Source organism: Pongo pygmaeus, chromosome 9 (genome assembly GCF_028885625.2).
Source record: "Pongo pygmaeus isolate AG05252 chromosome 9, NHGRI_mPonPyg2-v2.0_pri, whole genome shotgun sequence".
Classification (NCBI taxonomy): domain Eukaryota; kingdom Metazoa; phylum Chordata; class Mammalia; order Primates; family Hominidae; genus Pongo; species Pongo pygmaeus.
The window spans coordinates 54885921-54907603 of record NC_072382.2 but is presented as its reverse complement, the minus strand read 5'-3'; the positions used below and the strand labels follow the sequence as shown (position 1 = coordinate 54907603).

The following is a 21683-nucleotide window of genomic DNA, read 5'->3' as shown; positions in this document are numbered from 1 at the left end:
TGGTGTCGGCCTTCCTGACTATCTGATTATTACCATCATATAACGATGTTGGTGATGAGCATAGCTAACATATCCTAGGCATTTTCCATATAGGTTATAATAAGCACCCTATATAATTCCTACCATTTAATTCTTCAACCCTAAATGATACTATTACTAACCACATTGTATGAGATGAGGAAACTGAGATTTTCATCAAAACCATGGAAAGCCAATGTGAGGAGCGCCTGTGTGTTTCCTTTGTTAATGCCTCTGGGCATCATGGCATGTGGATTGCCGTGGAATGGGGATTAGGAAGCACAGCACTCTGAAAACACCAGAAAATATGATAGCGGGTAAGGACGCTCATCTCTGCACATTGAGATGGTTTTGTCTCTGAGTCAAGTTTGAGATGAGCCAATCCTGAATCCATGGTGCTACCAGAGATCACGAATTTAATAAGATCTACGTGGATGCTTGGAACCCAACTGGTCTCTGTTTTCTACTTTAGGGAAAGAGCCACAGCTTGAGTGGGGTGGTTTTGGTGTCACATACGCTATCAATAATACCCACCGTTTTGGTGTCACATACGCGATTAATAATACCCCCCGCTGCAGAGGAATCACGGTGGAGTACTCCTCGTTTCATCCCATGCTCTTGTGATGGATCCCTCTCACCTGTTTACTGATTTCATTCAAATTCTTCAGCGACCACAGGACCCCGACTTGCCTTCTCTATACTGGATCCCATCACTGCTTTACAGGCCTGGCCTGCTCGCGGCTCCTCACACCAGCGCTGCACGGCTCCCTCCACGCCTCTGCCCTGTTTCCGCCAACAGACAGGACTAGCTTCCTCCATCTCTATCGGGCAAAAGCCTGCCCAGCTCTCAAGACCCTCCTCAGATGCTGCCTCTGTGATTAGGCTTCTTCCTGACCCCTGAGCCTGTAACACGCGCCACCATAACTCTCCACCTTAGCCCACTTTCCCACAGCACTCGCGACGTCCGCGGCCCTCAACATGGTGCTTCATTCTATTTTAGGGTATTTCCTGCTTGTTTCCTGCACACACAGTCGCGCGAGGCACAGCCCCGAGTGACCCGCGCACAAGTGGCTCACGCTTCCAGAAGCGCCGCCGCGAGACAGCGAGGGTAACCTGAGCCGCTTCCCGCCCCCGCGGGGACCGTAGCCAGCCCGCAGCTCTAGCGGGAGGCGGTTCCACAGCGCGCATGGCAGCCCCAAAACCATCAGCACCGGCGCCTGGGGCGGGCTTTCCCCACCTCTGGGAGGCATGAATCCTCAGGGGCTCCTCGAGAGGGCGCCAGGGAGCAGATGCGTGCGGACACCTTTCAGCCCTCTGCAGCCGCTGTAGCTCCCCTCCCCCCCCCTCCACGCCAGAAATCCGGAAGTGGAAATGTCAGCCATTCAGCGTTTGGGTGAAGACGAAAGGAGGTTCTGGACAGACGTACGCTTTCAGGGAGTGTTTACTTCACCTCCACTTCTGTTCCTCCCCGCCCTGGTGCTGCTCCGGGTCACATTCTCGTCCTGGGCCAGCTTCAGCCTCTCTGCGCAGAAGTCTCCCGGAGCCATGGCTGAGTACTCTTATGTGAAGTCTACCAAGCTTGTGCTCAAGGGAACCAAGGCGAAGAGGTGGGTCCTGCAGCTCCGGCGGGAGCCTCCTCAGTTCTTTTCGGATGCACTCCATCCCCGCGAATCCGGTGGAAGCCGTGGTCTGGAGAGCCGGCTTCGTGGCCTCCCAGGCTTCGCCCTGACCCTTTCTGGGCTGGACGGAGGCCAGATCGCAGTTCCTGGCGCCTGTGCAGACAGGTGCAGCCTCCCGCGCAGACGACCCTGGAAACAGGATAGATGGTCGGGTGATCCGTGGACCTGTACCCATGAGTTTCGGTCCCCTGAGGCATCTCTCCAGGCCTCTGCCTGTTGGGTCTGTATTAGTCTGATCTTGTACTTCATGATAATAACTTCCTTTATTAGGGATTATTCTTTTCTCCATTGTCTCTTCTTGGAAAAATTATTGATTAATTTTTTCTAAGCTAATATGTAGAGTGAAACCAGGATGAATCACCCAGTGGTTGAGGTGTATATGGGCTTTGATAGGGATATGGGATGGAACCTGCATTCTGTCATTTACTAATTTTGTAATTTGTGGCAAATTGCTTAATATGTCTGAACTTTCATTTACTCATTAAGAGATCAAGTATCTTTGTACCTCCGTTTACACATTTATACTTTCAGACCATTTTTTATACCTTTAGAAGACTGTGAAGATTAAATGAGAGAACATACATGCAGTAAATAAATTGAGCCAAATGTGAGGAGGAGGTCGTAGTGGTAATTTATTAGCTCTTTAGGAGAAAAGTACCTGTGCATTCATATCCCCGCTTCTTTTTTAACTGGCAGATTTGCCTGAGGTTGACTGTACATACAAATATTGAGCATTTCCTCCTGGCCTCCGTGATAAATAGAGGTTTTGATATTGGTAGGCGAGATGGAAAGAAAGTATCAAGGAGTGAGCTGAAGCCACTGCCCTTGAGAGCCCTTTCAAGGAGTCTGGCCTCATGAAGATGCCAGAACAAATGCAGGTATATCCCGAATGAATGTTAGATTTTTACTCTGTGAATTTCCGGTGAGGAATGGTGAGTTATCTTCTGAAAACTTTATGATGAAAATGCAGGCAAGAGTGTCTTAAGAATATCGTAATAATCATAATTAATGCTTATATGGCACTTTCAATGTGCCAAGAAATTGTTGTAGGCACTTTGCACATTAACTTTTTTCAAATCGCTCTTGGGTTTTTATTTTTTATTGCGATGTAATTCATAATTATAAAATTCACCCTTTTGTACAGTCAGTGGCTTTTAGTATATATTCAAGAGGTTCACCACTGTCTAGTTGATCAGCATTTTCATCATCTCAGAAGGAAATCTCTTCCTACCCATTAAAGCAGTCACATCCCATCCTCCCCCTCTCCTAGACCTTGGCAACCACTAGTCTGCTATCTATGTGAAATTGCCTATTCTGAATATTTCCTAAGAAATCATGCAACATGTGGTCTTTTGTATCTGGCGTCTTTCACTTATAACATTCTTCAGGTTCATCATTGTTGTAGCGCTTGTTCCTTTTTATGGCTGCGTAGTATTCCATTGTATGGATGTAACATTTTGTTCATCCATTCATCAGTTAATGAACATTTAGGTTGTTTCCCCTTTTTGACTATTGTGAATAATGCTAGTGTGAATGTTCTTACATAAGTATTTTTGTGGGTGTATGTTTTCATTTCCCTTTGGTATACATACTTAAGAGTAAAATTGCTGGGTCATATGGTAACCCTTTAACTTTTTGAGGAATCACAAACTGTTTCCTGTAGATGCTGCATCATTTTACATTTCCACCAGCAATGTGTGAAGATACATATTATCTCTTAATCCTCACAATAGCCTTAAGAGTTAAGTTATTATCCTAATTTTTTAAGTGGGGAAACTGACTCACAGAGAGATTCGGTACCTTTTCCAAAAATTACAGAGCTAAGAAGTGACAGAATCAGGATTTAAAATCTGGCAGTGTGACTCTACAATCTGCTTTGAACTTTAACATAATATGTACAAAGCATGAAGCCAATTCTCAGTACTGTATTTAAGAGGGCATAGCAATGTAAGTCTCCTTAAATCAATAATTTATAAATGAAACAGCTTAAAGACTTCCAAGTTTCAATCTTATGATATTTATTTATCACACAAATCAATATACCTGAACTCATCTATATAAATTATGTCCTGTAGTAAGAAGAAAAAGAGCAAAGATAAGAAGAGAAAAAGAGAAGAAGATGAAGAAACCCAGCTTGATATGTTGGTGAGTCAGTTTTCAGTGTTTTATTCTGAAAAAAGTTAACATTTCTTGAGATCTCATTGAAAATATTTTCCTAGATAGAAATTTATGATGTATTCATATTTGTCTTAAAGTGCTTAAATATTACCTACAGTTGCAAATTGCATTTATTCTTTAGCACAGTAGATGCTACTGATACCTTTACTTCATTGTCAGAACAGAGCACGCGAGAGAAGAATTACAACTCTCTGACTTACTAGGCACCATTAGACTGCTTAATAGCTGCAGATTCTGATACATAATTTTAAAGACTTAATGTAAATGTTATTCAACCAAATATATTTTACAAGTTATTTTCTTTGAATATATATACATTTTAGTTGTAGAAGTCAGTTGCCTCTTAAACAAAGTATCTTCACAGGAAAAGTCATTATTTTGTGAACTCTGAAATGAATGAAAATTTTAAATACAATACCAGGGTAGCCTGTAAATGATACTAGAAATAAACTGACCCAAACACACTTAACCATCCTGTTTTCCATTTAGCTGTTTCCATACTTTTTTTTCTCTCTCTTAAAACTTGGCAAGTTGTATTTTGAAACTTCATAAATTATGGGAGCTTTAAAAATATATAAAATATGGAATGGTATAAAGCTAATGTTCTGGAAGAATCATTGCTTTTGAAATTGCAAATCAACAATTCTAAAATTAAGGTAAATATCTAGGGTGGATATGTAGATGTGGAATTGCTGTGTCAAAGGATAGGTGAATGTTTATATAAGAAATTGCCAAAAATTTTCTAAAGTAGTTGTGCTATTTTAGCCTCCCACCAAGAATGAATTAGTTCTCCACTTACATCCTTGCCAAGAGTTGATGGTGTTATCAGTCTTTTCTCCCAGTCTGAGTTTTACATTTTCAGTTTCTTAATGGTGGTTTTTGGATGGACAGCTTTTTTTTTTTTTTTTTTTTGAGATGGTGTCTCGCTCTGTCACCCAGACTGGAGGGCAGTGGCGCGATCTCGGTTCACTGCAAGCTCCACCTCCCAGGTTCACACCATTCTCCTGCCTCAGCCTCCCAAGTAGCTGGTACTACAGGCGCCTGCCACCACGCCCAGCTAATTTTTTGTGTTTTTAGTAGTGACAGGGTTTCACCATGTTAGCCAGGATGGTCAGAAGCTTTTAATTTTTATAAAGCTTAGTTTATATTTTTTATTTTATGGTTACTGCCTTATCTCTTTGATCTAAGAGATCTTTGCTTACCCCAAAGTCAGGAAAATATTCTACATTGCCTTTTAGAGGCATCACAGTTTTAGTTTTTACATTAAATCTGTCATTAATCTCAAATTAATTTTTGGCATGGTGTGAGTTTGGTTTCAAGATTTACTTTTTTTTTTTTTAAACATCTTGATAGCCATTTGTGCCAGCACCACTGATGTTTCCTTTTTCCATTAATCTAGTTTCATATCTTCATAAAAAGTCAATTAACTTTCTATGTATTGGTCTATTTCTGGACTCTGTTTTATCGATTGTCTGTTTTTCTTTTGGTATATTTCTCTTGATTGCTATAATTTCATGAAGTCTTGAGATCAGGTAGTGTGTGTACTCCAACTTTGTACTTACTATTAGTTTATTAATTTCTACCGTGAAGCCTGTTGGATTTTCTCGGAGAATTGTATTGAGTCCAGATCATTTGGGGGAGAATCAACATCTTAATATTGAGCCTCAATATTTCATAATTTTCAATGTAGCAGTCTTGCATGCCTGTTTAAAACTTTATTCTTAACTATTTTATAATTTTACACTACTGTCAATAGAAGTTCTGAATTTGATTTTCCAGTTGTTTGCTGTCAGTATATAGATATACAGTTGATTTTGGATAGTGACTTTTTAGTCTGATAAGTCTGTTTCCCTTATTACTTCTAGTGGTTTGTTTATATAGGAAACGAAGGAATTTGCAATTATGTTTCCTGTGACTATCGTCTTACTTCTTTTTTTTTAATCCTTATGTCTTGTCTTGCTTTTTATTGGTTTATTATACTGTCCAGGACTTCTATAGTGTTGAACAGAAGTCATGAGAATGGGCATAATTGCATTGTTTCCAAGCTTAGGCAGAAAGCTTTCAGTAGTCCACCATATGGTATGATGTCTGCAGGATCTGCAGAGAAAACCTTTATCAAAATGAGGACATTCCTTTTAAACTTTGTTTCTTGGGAGTTTTTATCATAACGATGGTTAATGCTGTCAAATGTGTCTTTCTGTATCTGTTGAGATGATTATACAACTTTCTTCATTCTGCCAATGAATTACATTGGTTTCATTTTCAACTTTTAAACTAACTTTACATCCCTGAGATAAACCCCACCTGGTTGTGGTGCGTTGTCCTTTGGGATATTGCTAGAGTTGATTTCTAGGTGTTTTTTTTTTTTTTTAAGATTTTTATATTGGTGTTGATGGGAGATATTGGACTTTTGTATCCTTTTCTTGTAATGTCTTTATTTGATTTTGGTGTCAAGGTGATATTGGGTGTCAGAAAATTAGATGGGAAGTGCTGTCTCCTTCCCCGTTTTTGGAAATAGCTGTGTAAGATGGGTATAATTTCTTCTTTACATGTTTGACAGGATTTACCAGTGAAGTCATCTGAACCTAGAGGGTTTTGTTTGGTTTGGTTTTAATTTTTTGTGGGAGAATTAAGATTTTTTAAGAGATATTTTCAGATTTTTCGGTTGTCAGTTTTGATAATTTGTGTCTTTTAGGAAAATTTCATTTCATCCAAGTTGTTGGATTTATTGGCATAAAATTGTTCAAAATATTCCTTTAATATCCTTTTAATGTCTGTAGAATCTAATCTGTATTGCAGTCTCTTCATATTGGTAATTTGTGTTTTTTCTATTTTTTCCTGGATCAGTCAGTCTAGCTGGAGGTTTATCAATTCTTTATAAGATCACTTATTTTAGATAATTAATGATCTTTTAGTACAGGGGTATTCAATCTTTTAGCTTCCCTGGGCCACAATGGAAGGAGAAGAATTGTCTTGGGCCACACATAGAATACACTAATGATAAGCTGATGAGCCAAAAAAAAAAAAAGGAAAAAAATCTCATCATGTTTCAAGAAAGTTTATGAATTTGTGTTGGGCTGCATTCAAAGCTGGCCTGGGCCACATGCAGCCCTCAGGTTGGACAAGCCTGTTTCAGTGTTACTTATTTTCTCTTTTTATCATTTTCTATTTCATTTATTTTCAGTCTTTTTTTCCTCCGTTTAACTAATTTTCAGTTTACATCGCTCTTGTTTTATTGCTTCTTAAGAAGGGAGTTAGATCTCTTCATTCCATGTTAATTTTAGTTATAGTCAACACATTTTGTTTCATTTTGATTCCATTCAAAATATCTCCAAGTTTTCCTTGTGATTTTTCTTTTCATGGACACTTGAGTTATTTAGAAATGTATTGTTTTTAATTTCTACTACATAGAGATATTGTAGGTATGTTATTGTTGCTGATTTCTAATTCATTTATAGTATAGTTGGAGAACATACTTTCCTAGTGAATTTCCGTGTACACTTGAAAAGAATGTGTATTCTGCAGATGTTGGTTCAGGGTTTTTTTAATTTTTATTTTTATTTTTTTTTGGAGATGAAGTCGTGCTCTGTTGCCCAGCAGGCTGGAGTGCAGTGGCACGATCTTGGCTCACTGCAGCCTCTGCCTCCCAGGTTCAAGTGATTCTCCTGCCTCAGCCTCCGGAGGAGCTGGAATTACAGACACCTGCCACCATGCCTGGCTAATTTTTTTATATTTTTAATAGAGGTGGCATTTCACCAAGTTGGCCAAGCTGGTCTCAAACTCCTGACCTCAGGCGATCCACCCGCATCAGCCTCCCAAAGTGCTGGGATTACTGACGTGAGCCGTGTCACCCGGTGATTCAGTGTTCTTTAGATGTCAGTTAGATCAACTGGTGGAGCTTGTGACTATGCACATCTTCTGTGTTCTTACTGATTTTTTACTCATCCTACAATGTATTGAGAGTTATGTTAAAATCTCCAACTGTAATTCTAGATCTGTCTACTTAAGCAGTTTTTGCTTAAAGTATTTTGAAGCTGTCATGTGTACTCATTTAGGATTGTTAAGTCTTCCTTATAAATTCAGTCTTTCATTTTCATAACATTTTAACCTTTATTTCTGTTAAATGTCTTGATGCCTAGTGAAATTATTTGACCAAACTTTTGCTCCTGTCAAGCCTGGGCCTTTGTTAGTTTGTGCTTATTTATTAGGTTTTTGCCTGTAGACTCAGACAGTGACTCTTACTCTAGGAAAGGTTCATCCTCACGGGCCTCAGCCACATGTTCTAGGTATATTTGATGAGTTCTCTCCACTCTGCTATGTCCCAAATTTGTGTGATCTCTGGCATCTCCAGTCAGCCCTCAGAAGTGCCAGCCACTCTGCAGAGGCCTTGTGGAGCCTGCCTGCTGTAAGCACTCCCCCCAGCCCTTGGCCCCAGACCTGTGGAGAACTTTTGCATACTCTTTTGAGGCCTCACCTGTATGTAGTTCCCTCTTCTCCAGTACCTTATTCTATAAACTTCAAACATGTTAGTACTGCAAGACTCAGCTTAGTGACAGTGACATTGCCTCATTTTTGGAGGTCTCTACCTCTCTCTGTGTGGTCAAGAAACTGCCGTTGGGCAGAAAACAGAAGTGTGTGTGAGATTTGCCTCCTGTGTTTTCCTGTTCTCAAATATCACAGTCCTGTTCTGCCTGTGTTCCAATCCCTGAAAACAGTTTTCTCAAATATTCTATCCAGTTTCAGTTTTCTTGGTCATGGTGGGAGGGCAAGTCCATCTTGGCTGGAAGAGGAAGTCTTTCTTCGTCTTTTTCTCTTTGTCCTTCTACCTTCTTTGGCAATGTGGATTTTCTAAACTTGCCGTATAAGTAAGCATGTGCCTATTTGTGAAGGGAAAGAAAAAACCCTTTAATTTTTTAAAGCTGTTCTGTTGGTTGCTCACAAGGATCTGAAGGGATTGGTAAATAGGATGAAAGAAATTCTGTCTTTCAAATGGAGAATACCATGTGTGACATTAATAAAAATGAGCATGTCTGTAAGCAAGTAGTTTCACTGAGCTCTGCTAGATTCAGAAGCAATTGAACTTACAACATCGTAGTTTGCAAAACACAGATTTGATTTACCCAGGAACTATAGTTAAGTAAGATATGGGTTAATAGAAGGTCTGTGAAGGGTACTTAGACTACAGTAAGATTGGGGAAGAAAATTCCATTTCCAAATCTAAGCTATATCATTCCTTTGTGCCAAGCACATAATGAAGGCAGATATTTAAGAGGGCCCTTAGCACAGAAGCACTGGGTTAGTCAGAAGGCGAGGTGAGCTGTCACACAGCCTTGATGCTAGAATTAGGGTGCCCTGGTAGTATCTTATCAGCCATGACACTGGTGCATGGGGACTTTTTTTGTTTGAGACAGGCTCTTGCTTTGTTGCTCAGGCTGGAGTGCAGTGACATGATCATGACTCAGTGCACGCTCGACCTCGTGGGCTCAAGCAATCCTCTCACATCGGACTCCCGAGTAGCTGGGACCACAGTCTTGTACCACCATACGCAGCTAATTTCTTAATTTTTTTGTAGAGATGGGGGTCTCCTTTTGTTACCTAGGCTGATTTTGAACTCCTGGGCTTAAGTGATTCTCCTGCTTCCTCCTCTCAAAGTGCTGGAATACAGGCATGCCAGACATATGTAAACATTCTAAACTATATGAAAATATGTGAAAAGCTTTGTTATGCATTGTGAGACAACACAGCGGGAATATTTCACCATCTTCCTCAGGTTTAAAAGGAAATAACTTTAAGCATTTGTCTAAATAGCAAGTAATGTTTCACAGTGGATTCTCTTAAATTAAGCTTGAGCGTCTGCAGCATATACACAGCTTGAGCTGTAACCTGACGTAGAGACAGGCAACTTCAGTGCCCACTGTTCTTAGGATCCACTGCTTTTTCACAGCTAAAACACCCAAGTGGCACTGTTAAGTATTATGTTACTTTAGTCGTTAAACATATAAGCATACCTCCAAAGGTTGAATGTAGGCCACTTGCAGAAAGTAAGCAGAATGCTCATATTTAATTCTTGATGATACTGTGTTTAGCTTTCTTATTCTTTGAAATGCCATTGAGAAAAAATACTGGCATCTACACAAAGTAATTTCTTTTTCAGTTGACAATATTATTAGTAATGTTATTGTATCATTTCCCTACTTGGACAGAGTGTGAAAATTTTGAGGAGCTTTTCTGCCAGAAATTTCTTCATTTGCAAAACATTAATGAGATATTATATTTAAATGATTTTATTTAATAATAAGTGTACTTGGTGAACGTGGCATAGAACATACAAAATAAAACTAATTTTAAATTATTAACTATTACATTTATAAGAAAGACTTGCTAATCATACCACTGTTCATAATGATTCTGAATAAAGCATTATTTCTTTTACTGAAAACAATTGTAGCTATAACTCAATCATCTAAATTGTCATTAGTTTTATTGCTTTCTAATCCTCTTTAGCTGAAACTTTAATTTTGATTAATTTTCTTTTTCTGCATTGGTTTTGTGTGTGTGTGGAGGTAAAATATACAGAATATAGAACTTGCCAGTTTTTCTATTTTTACGTGTACACTTCAGTGGAATTTAAGTACGTGTACCATTTTACCTTAACACCAGCATTGCACAGGGTTTCAGTTTCTCCACATCCTGCCCAACATTTGTTTTTCTGGTTTTCTTGGTTTCTGTTTTTTGTTGTTTTGATAATAGCATTCTAATGGGTGTGAAGTGGTATTGCATTATGGTTTTGATTTATATTTCCCTAGTGACTAGTGATGTTGAGCGTCTTTTCGAGTGCTTATTGGCCATTTGTATATCATCTTTGGAGCAATGTCCGTGTATATGCTTTGCCCAGTTTTGAATTGTGGTATTTGTCTTTTTGGAGTTCTCTTTATAGTCTGGATATTAATTCCTTATAATGTATGTAGTTTACAAATATTTTCTCCATTCTCTGGGTTGCCTTTTACTCTGTTGACAGTGGTTCTTGATGCACGAAAGTTTTTAATTCTGATGAAGTCCAGTTTGCCTATGTTTTCTTTTGTTGCCTGTGCCTTTGATGTTCTAAATAAGAAATCATTGCCAAATTCATTGTCGTGAAGCTCTTACCATTTTCTTCTAAAAGTTTTCTAACTTTAGCTCTTACATTTAGGTCTTTGCTCTATTTTAAGTTACTTTTTGTATTTGGTGTTAGATAAGGGTCCAACTTCATTTTAGCTACAATTTTATGTATTTTAAACTTGATTATGAAAAGCATGAAGTGTTTAGTTGAATAGAAAATTTTGTGCAGTGGAATTAACTGAATCTTTAAAACCTTTTTATTATGGAAATATTTAAACTAATCCACACATAGAAGAATATAATGAGTCCCCCATGTGCCCAGACCCCAGCATTAATTATCAATATTTTGCCAATCTCGTTTCATTTACATACACACCCCCACACACGTTTTTTCCTAGAAAATTTTAAGTAAAATCACAGATATTATGTCATTTTACCCATAATTACATAAATGTACATTTCTTAACGTGGTATGTCTTCTCTCATCACCTGTTTTGTTCTTTACTTTTATACGTTATACTATGTCATTATCAGACCTTGTAAAATTAACGAGAATTCCTTAATATGTCATATCCAGTTAATGATTGACTCATTTCTACTCCTGTTGAAGTACAATTTAGGAGGAGGTTTGAGGATATTTTTTAACATTAAGATATAAACTTTTATAACAACTGGTAAAATAATTGTTGCTAGAGTCTAACATTTCTATTGGTAAATTGGAAATTAGTATACATAGACATAGATTCTGCTCATTTTGCTTTCAATCTAAAATCATAGTTAAGATTACTGGCTGGGTGCGGTGGCTCACACCTGTAATCCCAGCACTTTGGGAGGCAGTGGTGGGTGGATCACGAGGTCAGGAGTTCTAGACCAGCCTGGCCAATGTGGTGAAACTCCGTCTCTACTAAAAATACAAAAAAAAACTATTTGGGCATGGTGGCAGGCTCTTGTAACCCCAGCTACTCGCGAAGCTGAGATAGAGAATTGTTTGAACCCAGGAGGCGGAGGTTGCAGTGAGCCAAGATCACGTCACTGCACTCCTGCCTGGGTGACAGAGTGAGACTCCGTCTCAAAAAAAAAAAAAAATTACTATGCTAGAAAGTCTTCCTGTAGAGGCATTTTTAAGAAGCATTATGATAGGCACTGCCTCTGGAAAGCAGGCGTGAATAGATGCCTGAGATCTATCATGAGAGAGACCATTCTTCATATATCAATTTTTACCTTCACATGTTGCCTTTTGTTTTGTTTTGGTCTTTTTTTGAGAGAGGACCTTGCTCTGTCCCTCAGGCAAGAGTGCAGTGGTGTGACCATAGCTCATTATAACCTTGAAATCCTGGGCTCAAGTGATCCTCTTTCCCAGCTCCCCGAGTAGCGATAACAGGCATACACCCCCATGCCTGGCTCTATGTTGCTATTTTGTATTTTAAAAACCTAATCCTGACTGTGCTGGTAGTCGCATGAATCTGTGCACATACATGCAAACAAGTACATGTAAAACTAGTGAAATCTGAATAAGCTTCATGGATTATATCAATGTCAGTTTCCTGATTCTAACAATGTATGATACTTATGCAAGATGTCATCATTGAGACAAAGCGAGTAAAGGATATGTGAGATCTTCATAGTATTTCTTATGACTGCAAAATAAAAAGATTTTAAAACTAAGTTATAATAACAAAGAACTCTGTGTCAAAACTAAAATATAAAGTTGAAATATCAATTTTATTTTTTAGGAATCTGGTGGACAGTAACAAACTTTGGTGAAATTTCAGGAACCCTAGCCATTGAAATGGATGAGGGAACCTATATAAAAGCACTCGACAATGGTCTTTTTACCCTGGGAGCTCCACACAAAGAAGGTTTGTGTCTGGAAGGGAAGATCCTGCCGCAAGTGTAGATTTTAGGACATTCATTCACTTAGGCCAAACTCTAACTAGTCTCAAATGTTTTTCAAAGGAATGGAACCATTGCTTTTGATTCTTCCATTTTTTTTAATTCCTTAATATTTACCAGCCATTGGCAAGTCCCTCTTTCTAATATAAGTGTTTGAAAACATTCCGTATAGTTCCAGAAGAATATCTTTGGAAATCAAAACAATATGAATAATTAATATAGTAAGTGGAAAGAAAAAAGAAAATCTATTTGTGTCAAATATGTTTGAATTTCTTTTTTATTCAGACCTATTACCAAAACTAACCTGCGTGCATTTAACAATTTGAAGTTTCCTCATTTTCTTTAGCCCATTAGAGGAAGCACTAATGAGATATGAAGTAATTAGAAGATAAAAAGCAGTACCATTTGGTCAGCAAGGCCATACATTGAATAAATGAAATCATTTAGCTTTTTTAAATAAGTGCTTATTTATGACTGTATTTTAAAACATAAAGAGAAGCTATCTCAAAAGTTATTAAATAAGCATTATATCACCCTGTCTTACTCAGTGTATAAAATTAGCACTGTAGTTAAAAGAAGGTAAAATAGATCTTGATTCCAAAGATACAGTATTACAGTGACTTCAGTATATCTGAATATTCTTACATTTAATTGCAGAAGAAAATAGCCACTTTTTTAAAGAAAATAATGTCTTTATATTTATAGCAAATGTCAAATTTATTTTCAAATGTTTTTTCTCCAATAGTTGATGAGGGCCCTAGTCCTCCAGAGCAGTTTACGGCTGTCAAATTATCTGATTCCAGGTGAGCTTATGTTGTAATATAATTAGTAAGCAGTTATTTTAAAAATTTAATTTTATTCATTAAAAATTTTAGTATCTGTCTTAAGCCCATGGTAATTTTGATATAAAAAATGAAATAGCTTTTTTGAAAAGTAGATTTTATGATCTACTTTTAGTGGATTTCCTATCAATATATAATGCTAGGCTGGAAAAAAGATATGTAAGTTAAAAAATGAAGATTAGTAATTTCTCACACCAAATAAGATAGATTAAAAAAAATCAAATAGTACAAAACCTGGTTCACTGTTGCTATGATATTTAAACTCACTGTTTGGAAGTCTAAAGACAAACAGGAAGACTCAAAAAAAGAATATTGTTGAAACCAGCAGAGAATGTTACAGCATCATAACGACAGAAAGAATATTTTTACTCACTATTTTTACAGTATTTTATAAAGTAGCCATTTTATTCTCACCTTGTGCAGAAGTATAGAATGATTCTTTGGATAAAAGATACTGAAAGTGAATTTACATATTTTAGTAATTGGTTACATCAACATGATAATGATTTCTGTTATATAATCATTAACCTATAAAGGAGTAAAAGTTAATTCTGGCATCCAAGGAGATTCTTGGTAAGGTAAAAGTAATCATAATTTTTAAAAATCACATTAAGATGATTATTTCTATACTTTCTTTGAAAGTCTGATGAGTAGGGTGAAAGACAAAGAATAAAAGCAGAGGAAGAAAAAATTCAATAGTTTTAAACTGCTTTACAATTATAAACAAAAGAGGATTATAAAGAAAATTAACTGACAAATGAGGAAAATATTTGCAACAATCTTAATAGGCAGTGAGTTCTTACTCTTCACATGTATCTTGTATAGAATTCATAGCACTGAAGACCCCAGTAGAAAAACTGCAAACAATCAGATCTGAATAGAAAAATGGGCAAGGGACATTACCAGATAATCTAAAAACTAAAAAGGAAAGGAAAAAAAAAAACAGTTGTTATTCTAGTTAACTACTAAAATGCAAATTAATAGAATACTGCTTTTTCCATATCAGGTTTTCAAGTATTTTTTTGGAGTCATAATATTTAAAAAAAAATCCATGATACAAAACATACTGTGGTAATTTGGGGTAAGAATGTAAATGGAAGCAGCATTTTCTGGAAAACAGTTTGATGACATAAAGTTTTAGTAATTTATTATTGAAGTTTATAACTAAAGAGATATAATTGAAGAATGATGAATTTTGAAAATATTTTTTATGTAATATATAACGTATAATGTTTATATTAAAAAAGCAAAATATAAAACTAAATTTAAAACTGCACTGTCCAATATGGCAACAACTAGTCACATGTAGCTTTTTTTTTTTGGAAGGCACAGAGTCTCACTCTGTCACCCAGGCTGGAGGGCAGTGGTGTGATCATAGCTCACTATAACCTAAAATTTCTGGGCTCAAGCACTCCTCCTGCCTCAGCCTCCTAAGTAGCTGGTATTACATGTGCACACCACCATGCCCAGCTAACTTTTTAAATTTTGTGTAGAGATGGGGTCTCACTATGTTGTCAAGGCTGATCTTGAACTTCTTGCCTCAAGCAATTTTCCCATTGCCTTCCCAAAGCACAGAGATTACAGGAGTATGTCACCACTCAGCCACATGCATCTTTTGAACACTTGGAATATGTCCAGTCTGAAGTTTTAGATATGTACACAATCACACACATACACATATCATGTTTTGATGTCCTATAATTAATTTTCTCTCAGTTTTTAACTTTCATCTATCTTATTAATGTACACAATTGCCCTGAAATCTTGCTATGAAAAATATCTTGGTATAAATTCAGATGAACTTGTTGAGCGTTCAGATGCAATTGGAACAAGAGAACAATGGGAACCAGTCTTTCAAAATGTAAGTGCTGTTATGGTTTATAAAAACTTCCTGTTAGTTTAACAGAAAGTCTGTAACAGTCAATCATAATATATTTAAAAAAAAGTAGGATGTAATAGTATAATACATTAAACTGGAATAAATCAGTAAGAACATAGAGCCTTAAAGAGATCTCAAAATAGAGTGCAACAAAAATAGCATTAGTACGTTTCCCCACAATTATTTCTGTATACTCTTAGTGCCTAGATGTGGATCTCATTTCCATTGAAGAACCAGTCAATTTTAGGTCACAGAGTAGGAAAACAGAATAGTTTCTAAGTATCTTCTTTGTAGCAGAAATCATGGATGCTTTCAGAAACATTACAGACTGTAAGTGAACAGTGGACCTAGCTAAGACCAAGTTGTGACAATTTGTGTATAAAATATAAATAGTAATAATTCATTAAAGTAAATTATCTCTAAAAGACTTTCAGTTCATAAGCTTAAAATAGTTTATGAAAAGATGGTTTTAATATAAGAAGAAAAAAGATAATATACTAATTCTTAATTTTAGTAAGTAGACAGTTGTAGCGTATGGATGTTTTGTTAAATCTTTGTTGATACAGAATACATAATTTCCTTTTTCTGTTTGTGTGAGAAGTAAAGATTGAACAAAAATATGTGAGTGTTAAACTGTCTTTAAAATGTAGATAACTATATCAAAAACAGTAAGGACCAGTGGGCACCACGCAGAACAAGCAAATAGAAGATAAGCTCAGCTTTTGAGTAGCAGCTTTGGTAGTATACAATAGTGAACTGAAAATAGGAACTCAGCAGTGTTTTCTAAGATGACAGATTAAACAAACTTCCCACCAGAAAGAGGTAATCACTTAGACTAATTTCCTCATCTCCTAGGATAAATTCTTAAGTCAGTGACTTGAAAACTATTTTGACCCAATCCATTGATAAATGCATTTTTACATTGCAGCCAAGCACATACATATGTGAAACTGAAGTAAGAGTTGTACTTAACAATACTTACTTATCCATGTGTTATGCACCTTGATATTTCTTATTCTCTTTTACCCCTTCCTCTGTGTGTCTGTGTGTATTCCTTTTCCTCCCCACCCACCCAATACCGTTCAGTAAACACTGCGTTGATTTCATTACCTGCTAATGTGTTGCAATCCCTTTGAGATGATCCTACTAGTTATGATGAGAAGCTTCTAATAAAAGTTACACCAGTAGAAAATGCCAATATTTCATAAGACCAAGATGATAACTTAGATAGAACTAATAATACAACACTTTAGGAAAGTTCATTGCATTTTATTTTTAGGAAGGACACTAACTTTCAAAAATTTAAATTTAAATGAAAGAGGGTCTTAAAACTCTATTGCAAAAAGGACTCAGCTGAATAATCTGTGGCACAGGTTTAAATCACCTTGGACCACACCGCCATGTTCCAGGGCTCACCAGGAGCCATCCAGATGAGAGACCACCCAGCCCTTGTGACTTGACTAAGAAATTAAATACATGTTATCAGCACGTTTTTAACTGGATGTGATACAAATTTAACACATTTTGAAATCATTGTATTTATAAATATTTTGTCTAAATGTTATGGTATTCCAAGTTTTCCAAAAGAATCAACCAAATACAGGTTATAAATAAATGTTATATTTGTTACAGGAGTTAAGCTAACCAAATTTATAACCCAGATTTAGATACACAAGAAAATCAGTTTTTAAAGTTTTGTTTAATAGAAAGCAGTGTAATATATCAAACATTAAACAACTAAAAATATATAAGAATATTTATTTTCACACACAAAAGTCCCCCAGACATTGATTCTTAAATTCAAAACACCAAAGGCATTGTATATACCTTTTCATGTTTTCTAATTGTGAAGAAAATAAATTTTACTTAAAATGCTAATATTTGAATAAATTATGCATTCATAATTATGTTCTTGTCTTTAAAGTTAATTTTTGAAATAGAACTAAATCAGCTTTATCTTCAGTAGATCTTTTAGAAAGGAAGCAATCCCACCTCATCTAATTAGAATTTAGTCCTACTAGGAAGATACACTGCAAATGTTTATTGTGGTAATCTTTGAATAATAAAATGAAAGGTGATTTTGGTTTCCTTTTCTATATGTTCTTGTATTATATTTTTCAGGTTTTTCTCTAAGTTCTTTTCTGTGATTTTTAAATCAGGGAGGAAAAATTAATTCAGTCTAAACACTTAATGTTTCTTCTACAAGAAGTATCCTCATGGCTATTTTGTTATTTTGTTTCACTTAGGGGAAAAAGGCTTTGTTGGCCTCAAATAGCTGCTTTATTAGATGCAATGAAGCAGGGGACATAGAAGCAAAAAGTAAAACAGCAGGAGAAGAAGAAATGATCAAGGTAATGATGACATTTTATAAAGATTACTGCTTTCACACATGCGATGTGACTGTATCTCTTCAAAATGTTGTCATTTACTGTCACTTTAAAGATTTATTTAATAGCTTTTTATAATGTGGTGTTTCAAATAGACTTATTTTTAATTATAAATCCCATAGCTGATGGATTGTTTATACAATGTGGTAGAGAAATCAGTGCATCTAGGAGCTACCTTGCCATTATCTCCATGGATTAGTATCGTTTTTCTGGTAGTTCCACATGCTCTTTTTAAGCTTTCATTTTCTTATTTCTTCTATTTTAAAATCTAATTTTTAAAATAGATAACACGTACACGTGGTCCAACATTTTTAAAGCATATGAAGTAAGATGAAGACATATGCCTGCATACATCTCACTCACATGTGTCCCAGCTCCTGTTCCTCTTTCCTTTGTTTTGTTTTTTTATAGCCTCCTAAAATTTCTTTATAAACATATGAATATATTTATAATTTTCAACTGTTTTACACTAAAGGCAGCCTCCTCTATAGTCTTCTTGACTTTGATTTTTTTTCCTTAAAATTGTATCTTGGAGAGTTTTCTACCATTAGTTTGAATGTATAAAGTTTTCTCTTTTTCTTGCTTTTCCTCCCTTTCTCTCTCTCTCTTTTTTAACAGCCACGAAATATTCCATTTTAGGGATATACCTTAATTTATTTAGCCTTTTATAGATGGAAATTTAGGCTGTTTCCAGTCTTTTGCTCTTATGAACAGTGCTGCAGTACATAACATTGAATATGCATCAATTTGTAGATGTGCGGGTGGACCTGAAGATAAATTTCCAGAAGCAGAATTACCAGGTCGGGGTATACGTGTTTGTATTTATGTAATGCTTGAGCTTCTGTGATGATAATCACGCTACGAAACATAAAAAATCGTAGCAGAACTTCTGGGGCCTTATCCCTTACATTTTAAAAATATTTGTATTAATAGTACCCGTCTTCTTTGCATTAGGAGAAATACGAATCACATAAAACATGATTTTTATTTTATTTTTAAAATTTGTGTGCATCACTAAGCTGGAAATAAAAGTTGCTTATTCCAGGCTAAATTCCCTCATCCGTAGTCAGATGCATTATCCATTGCACCAGTGGCCTGTGCCCTCCCTAATCCTACTCTTTGTTTACATCATTGTAAAAGTTACACAGACATCTTCATATCAAGGTGAAATTCTAAATAATACTGTTAATATAACCTAGATAAATCAGGTAGTTAACTGGAATTTGATGAAAACATTTAAGGCTTAATTTTTTAGACTCACAAATGCCACTGATCTTTAATGATAAACATATAACAGGATGTGTCTAAAGAATAACTCCCCACTTCTTGACACATGATTTTTCTGTGTCTTGGGATTCCATCACTGTACTGACCATCGTGAACCTTGCTTTGTTTGTCTCTGTTGAGAATCACAGGTTGCATCCAGTCTGACCCATATTTGCTCTGTAAGGCATTGTGGGGGCCAGAGTGGAAGGCTCTAAGAGAGGGGGCAAATACCTTTTCTAAAATGCCCTTCGTTCTTATAATTAGAGCATAAAAATTTATGTTACATTTTTCTCTACTACCAGTGCAATTTAAAAGCATCTATCAATTCTCTGTATGTGGTACATGTTAGATATCCGATCATATGTTTGATTTTCTTTTTAGAATAGCCTTGATTTCAGATAATTTCAAATCTAAAGCTCAAACAATTTCAATCTAAAATGTAGGTATTTTCCTACAGTTAGAGAAGTGAAATGCTATATTTTTTCATTGCATGCATCCGGCACATGCGTAGTAGTCTTGAATTTCCATAATGCCCCTGTGAGGTGGATGTGAGCTCAGCCTTACAGACAGGAAGACAGCCCCTGACCCTCCTTACATCCTCGTGGTTTTTGTCAGTCAGTTCATGCAAATCACAGTGATTTCAAGGTATGGTAAGACAGGATGTGTACCCAGGCCCAGCTGACTCCAGAGGCCACTCTCAGTATTTCATAGCACATTGCTTCTCAGGAAACAGGTCATTGAGGAAATGCAGACGGGTTTGTGACTTACATTTATCTTTACTTATTTATATTTTATTGCATCATGTTTAAATTATTTTTCATCTGGATATCATCACAAATGTGTTATTGAAGGCAGTTGTAAATATATGTGCAGTGCTTGGCACTTATACAAAGATACAAAGATACTTACACAAAGATTGCGTTTTTCACTATTTGAAGAAATTTTCAGACGAAATACAAAGTTTTCTGGGTCTCTTTGGTTAGTCAAGTACTTGGAAGCTCTGAACAGTGATTATTTAGGACTCTTTTCGTACCATTTGATTACAGGCTGTCCTACTCTCTGTCAGCCTTTCACCTTTATGACCTTGCCTTGTCTACCAGAACACAGATCCCTCTTACTAAATGTAGCATTGTGCTACAGGCCCTAGCAGGGAATGTTTTCAGGTCTGGGACCCCTCTAATCAAAACTGTCACAAAGATGTCATTGGCACAAACACGTTATTTGTCATCACTTTCTAAGCAGCACTGGAACTGGACTCTGGCCACAGAGATCCCTTAGGAGACATGAGTCCTTGCCATTGGCAGTTGCTCGTTCTGCGGGTGATCCTAATTGATGAATGCAGATCAATTAACTTATGACATGTGATAGTAAACATCTATGCAAACTTAAGAGGATATAAGAAGCTAGTAAAAGAGGTGGGTTCTAATTAATTAAAAACAAGTTGTGTAATGTTAAAAATTTTAATACTTTGGTAATAGTCTGTGCAATGTAAAATAGCTATTAAGCTTTCAATCTAAGCAAATAAACACTTGTCTACTAGGGATAATTTGATCCTAGTGTATTCACTTGGAGGACAAATTTAAATTAATGATTGCTTTATTGCCTAGCAGGATCTGATGTGTAAAATATTTCTGAAATAATTTTGTCTGTAGTGTTTCTGACACAAGGGCTATGGAGGAAGTATGTGATAGCACTTACTCATGTAGATTAGATATATGAAGTAAAAACACATACCCAGAACCAGTCTTTTTCTGAATATAGTTGCTCAGTTAATTTTTGCTTCTGCTTAAGAAATCATCTCGAATGTTCTTATGTGATAGGTAAAGTGGGGAAGGGAGAAGATAAACATATAACCCATTGGATTCTCTTTTCCAATATCTAGATTAGATCCTGTGCTGAAAGAGAAACCAAGAAAAACAATGACATTCCAGAAGAAGACAAAGGAAATGTAAAACAATATGAAATCAATTATTTGTATGTATGCTTTTCCTTTTAGACCTACAGATTTGATGTTGAAGTGGTTATCAAAGTGCTTTCAAAATAAATTACTTAATTAGCTGCGGATGGTGGTGCATGTCTGTAGGCTCAGCTACCCGGGAGGCTGAGACAGGAGGATTGTTTGAGCCCAGGAGTTCAAGGCTGCAGTGAGCTCTGATCACCACTGCATTCCAGCTTGTGTGACAGAGCAAGACCCTGTCTGAAAAAGTGAAAACTGATGGACAAGAAGAGGCAACACAATTTAGCTCTAGGACAGAGCACTGAGCTAAATGCTTTTCTTTTCTTGAGGGTTCAGTTTTCCTAATCATCCTACCAGCTCCCAAAGCTAGTCACTCGGGTTAGTCAATCTCTCTATTCATTCATAGAATGGGCGTGATGCCAGTCAAAGTCTGTGCTATGGCCAGGACACAGAGGACTCCAGCCAGCATGCGCTAATAGAAGTGGG

At 36.5% G+C, this 21683-nt stretch overlaps 1 protein-coding gene across 1 annotated transcript in view; it reads left to right on the top strand.

Annotated features, from left to right (window-relative positions):
• The first annotated feature begins 1381 nt into the window (after positions 1-1381).
• LOC129008625 (protein FRG1-like) overlaps positions 1382-21683 on the top strand; it is a 45917-nt gene continuing 25615 nt past the window's right edge. The window contains exons 1-4 of the mRNA XM_054441006.2: positions 1382-1625; positions 3773-3842; positions 17834-17938; positions 21123-21214. Coding sequence (XP_054296981.1) covers positions 1390-1625; positions 3773-3842; positions 17834-17938; positions 21123-21214 — 503 coding nt within the window. The 5' untranslated portion in view covers positions 1382-1389. The remainder of the gene's footprint in view (positions 1626-3772; positions 3843-17833; positions 17939-21122; positions 21215-21683) is intronic.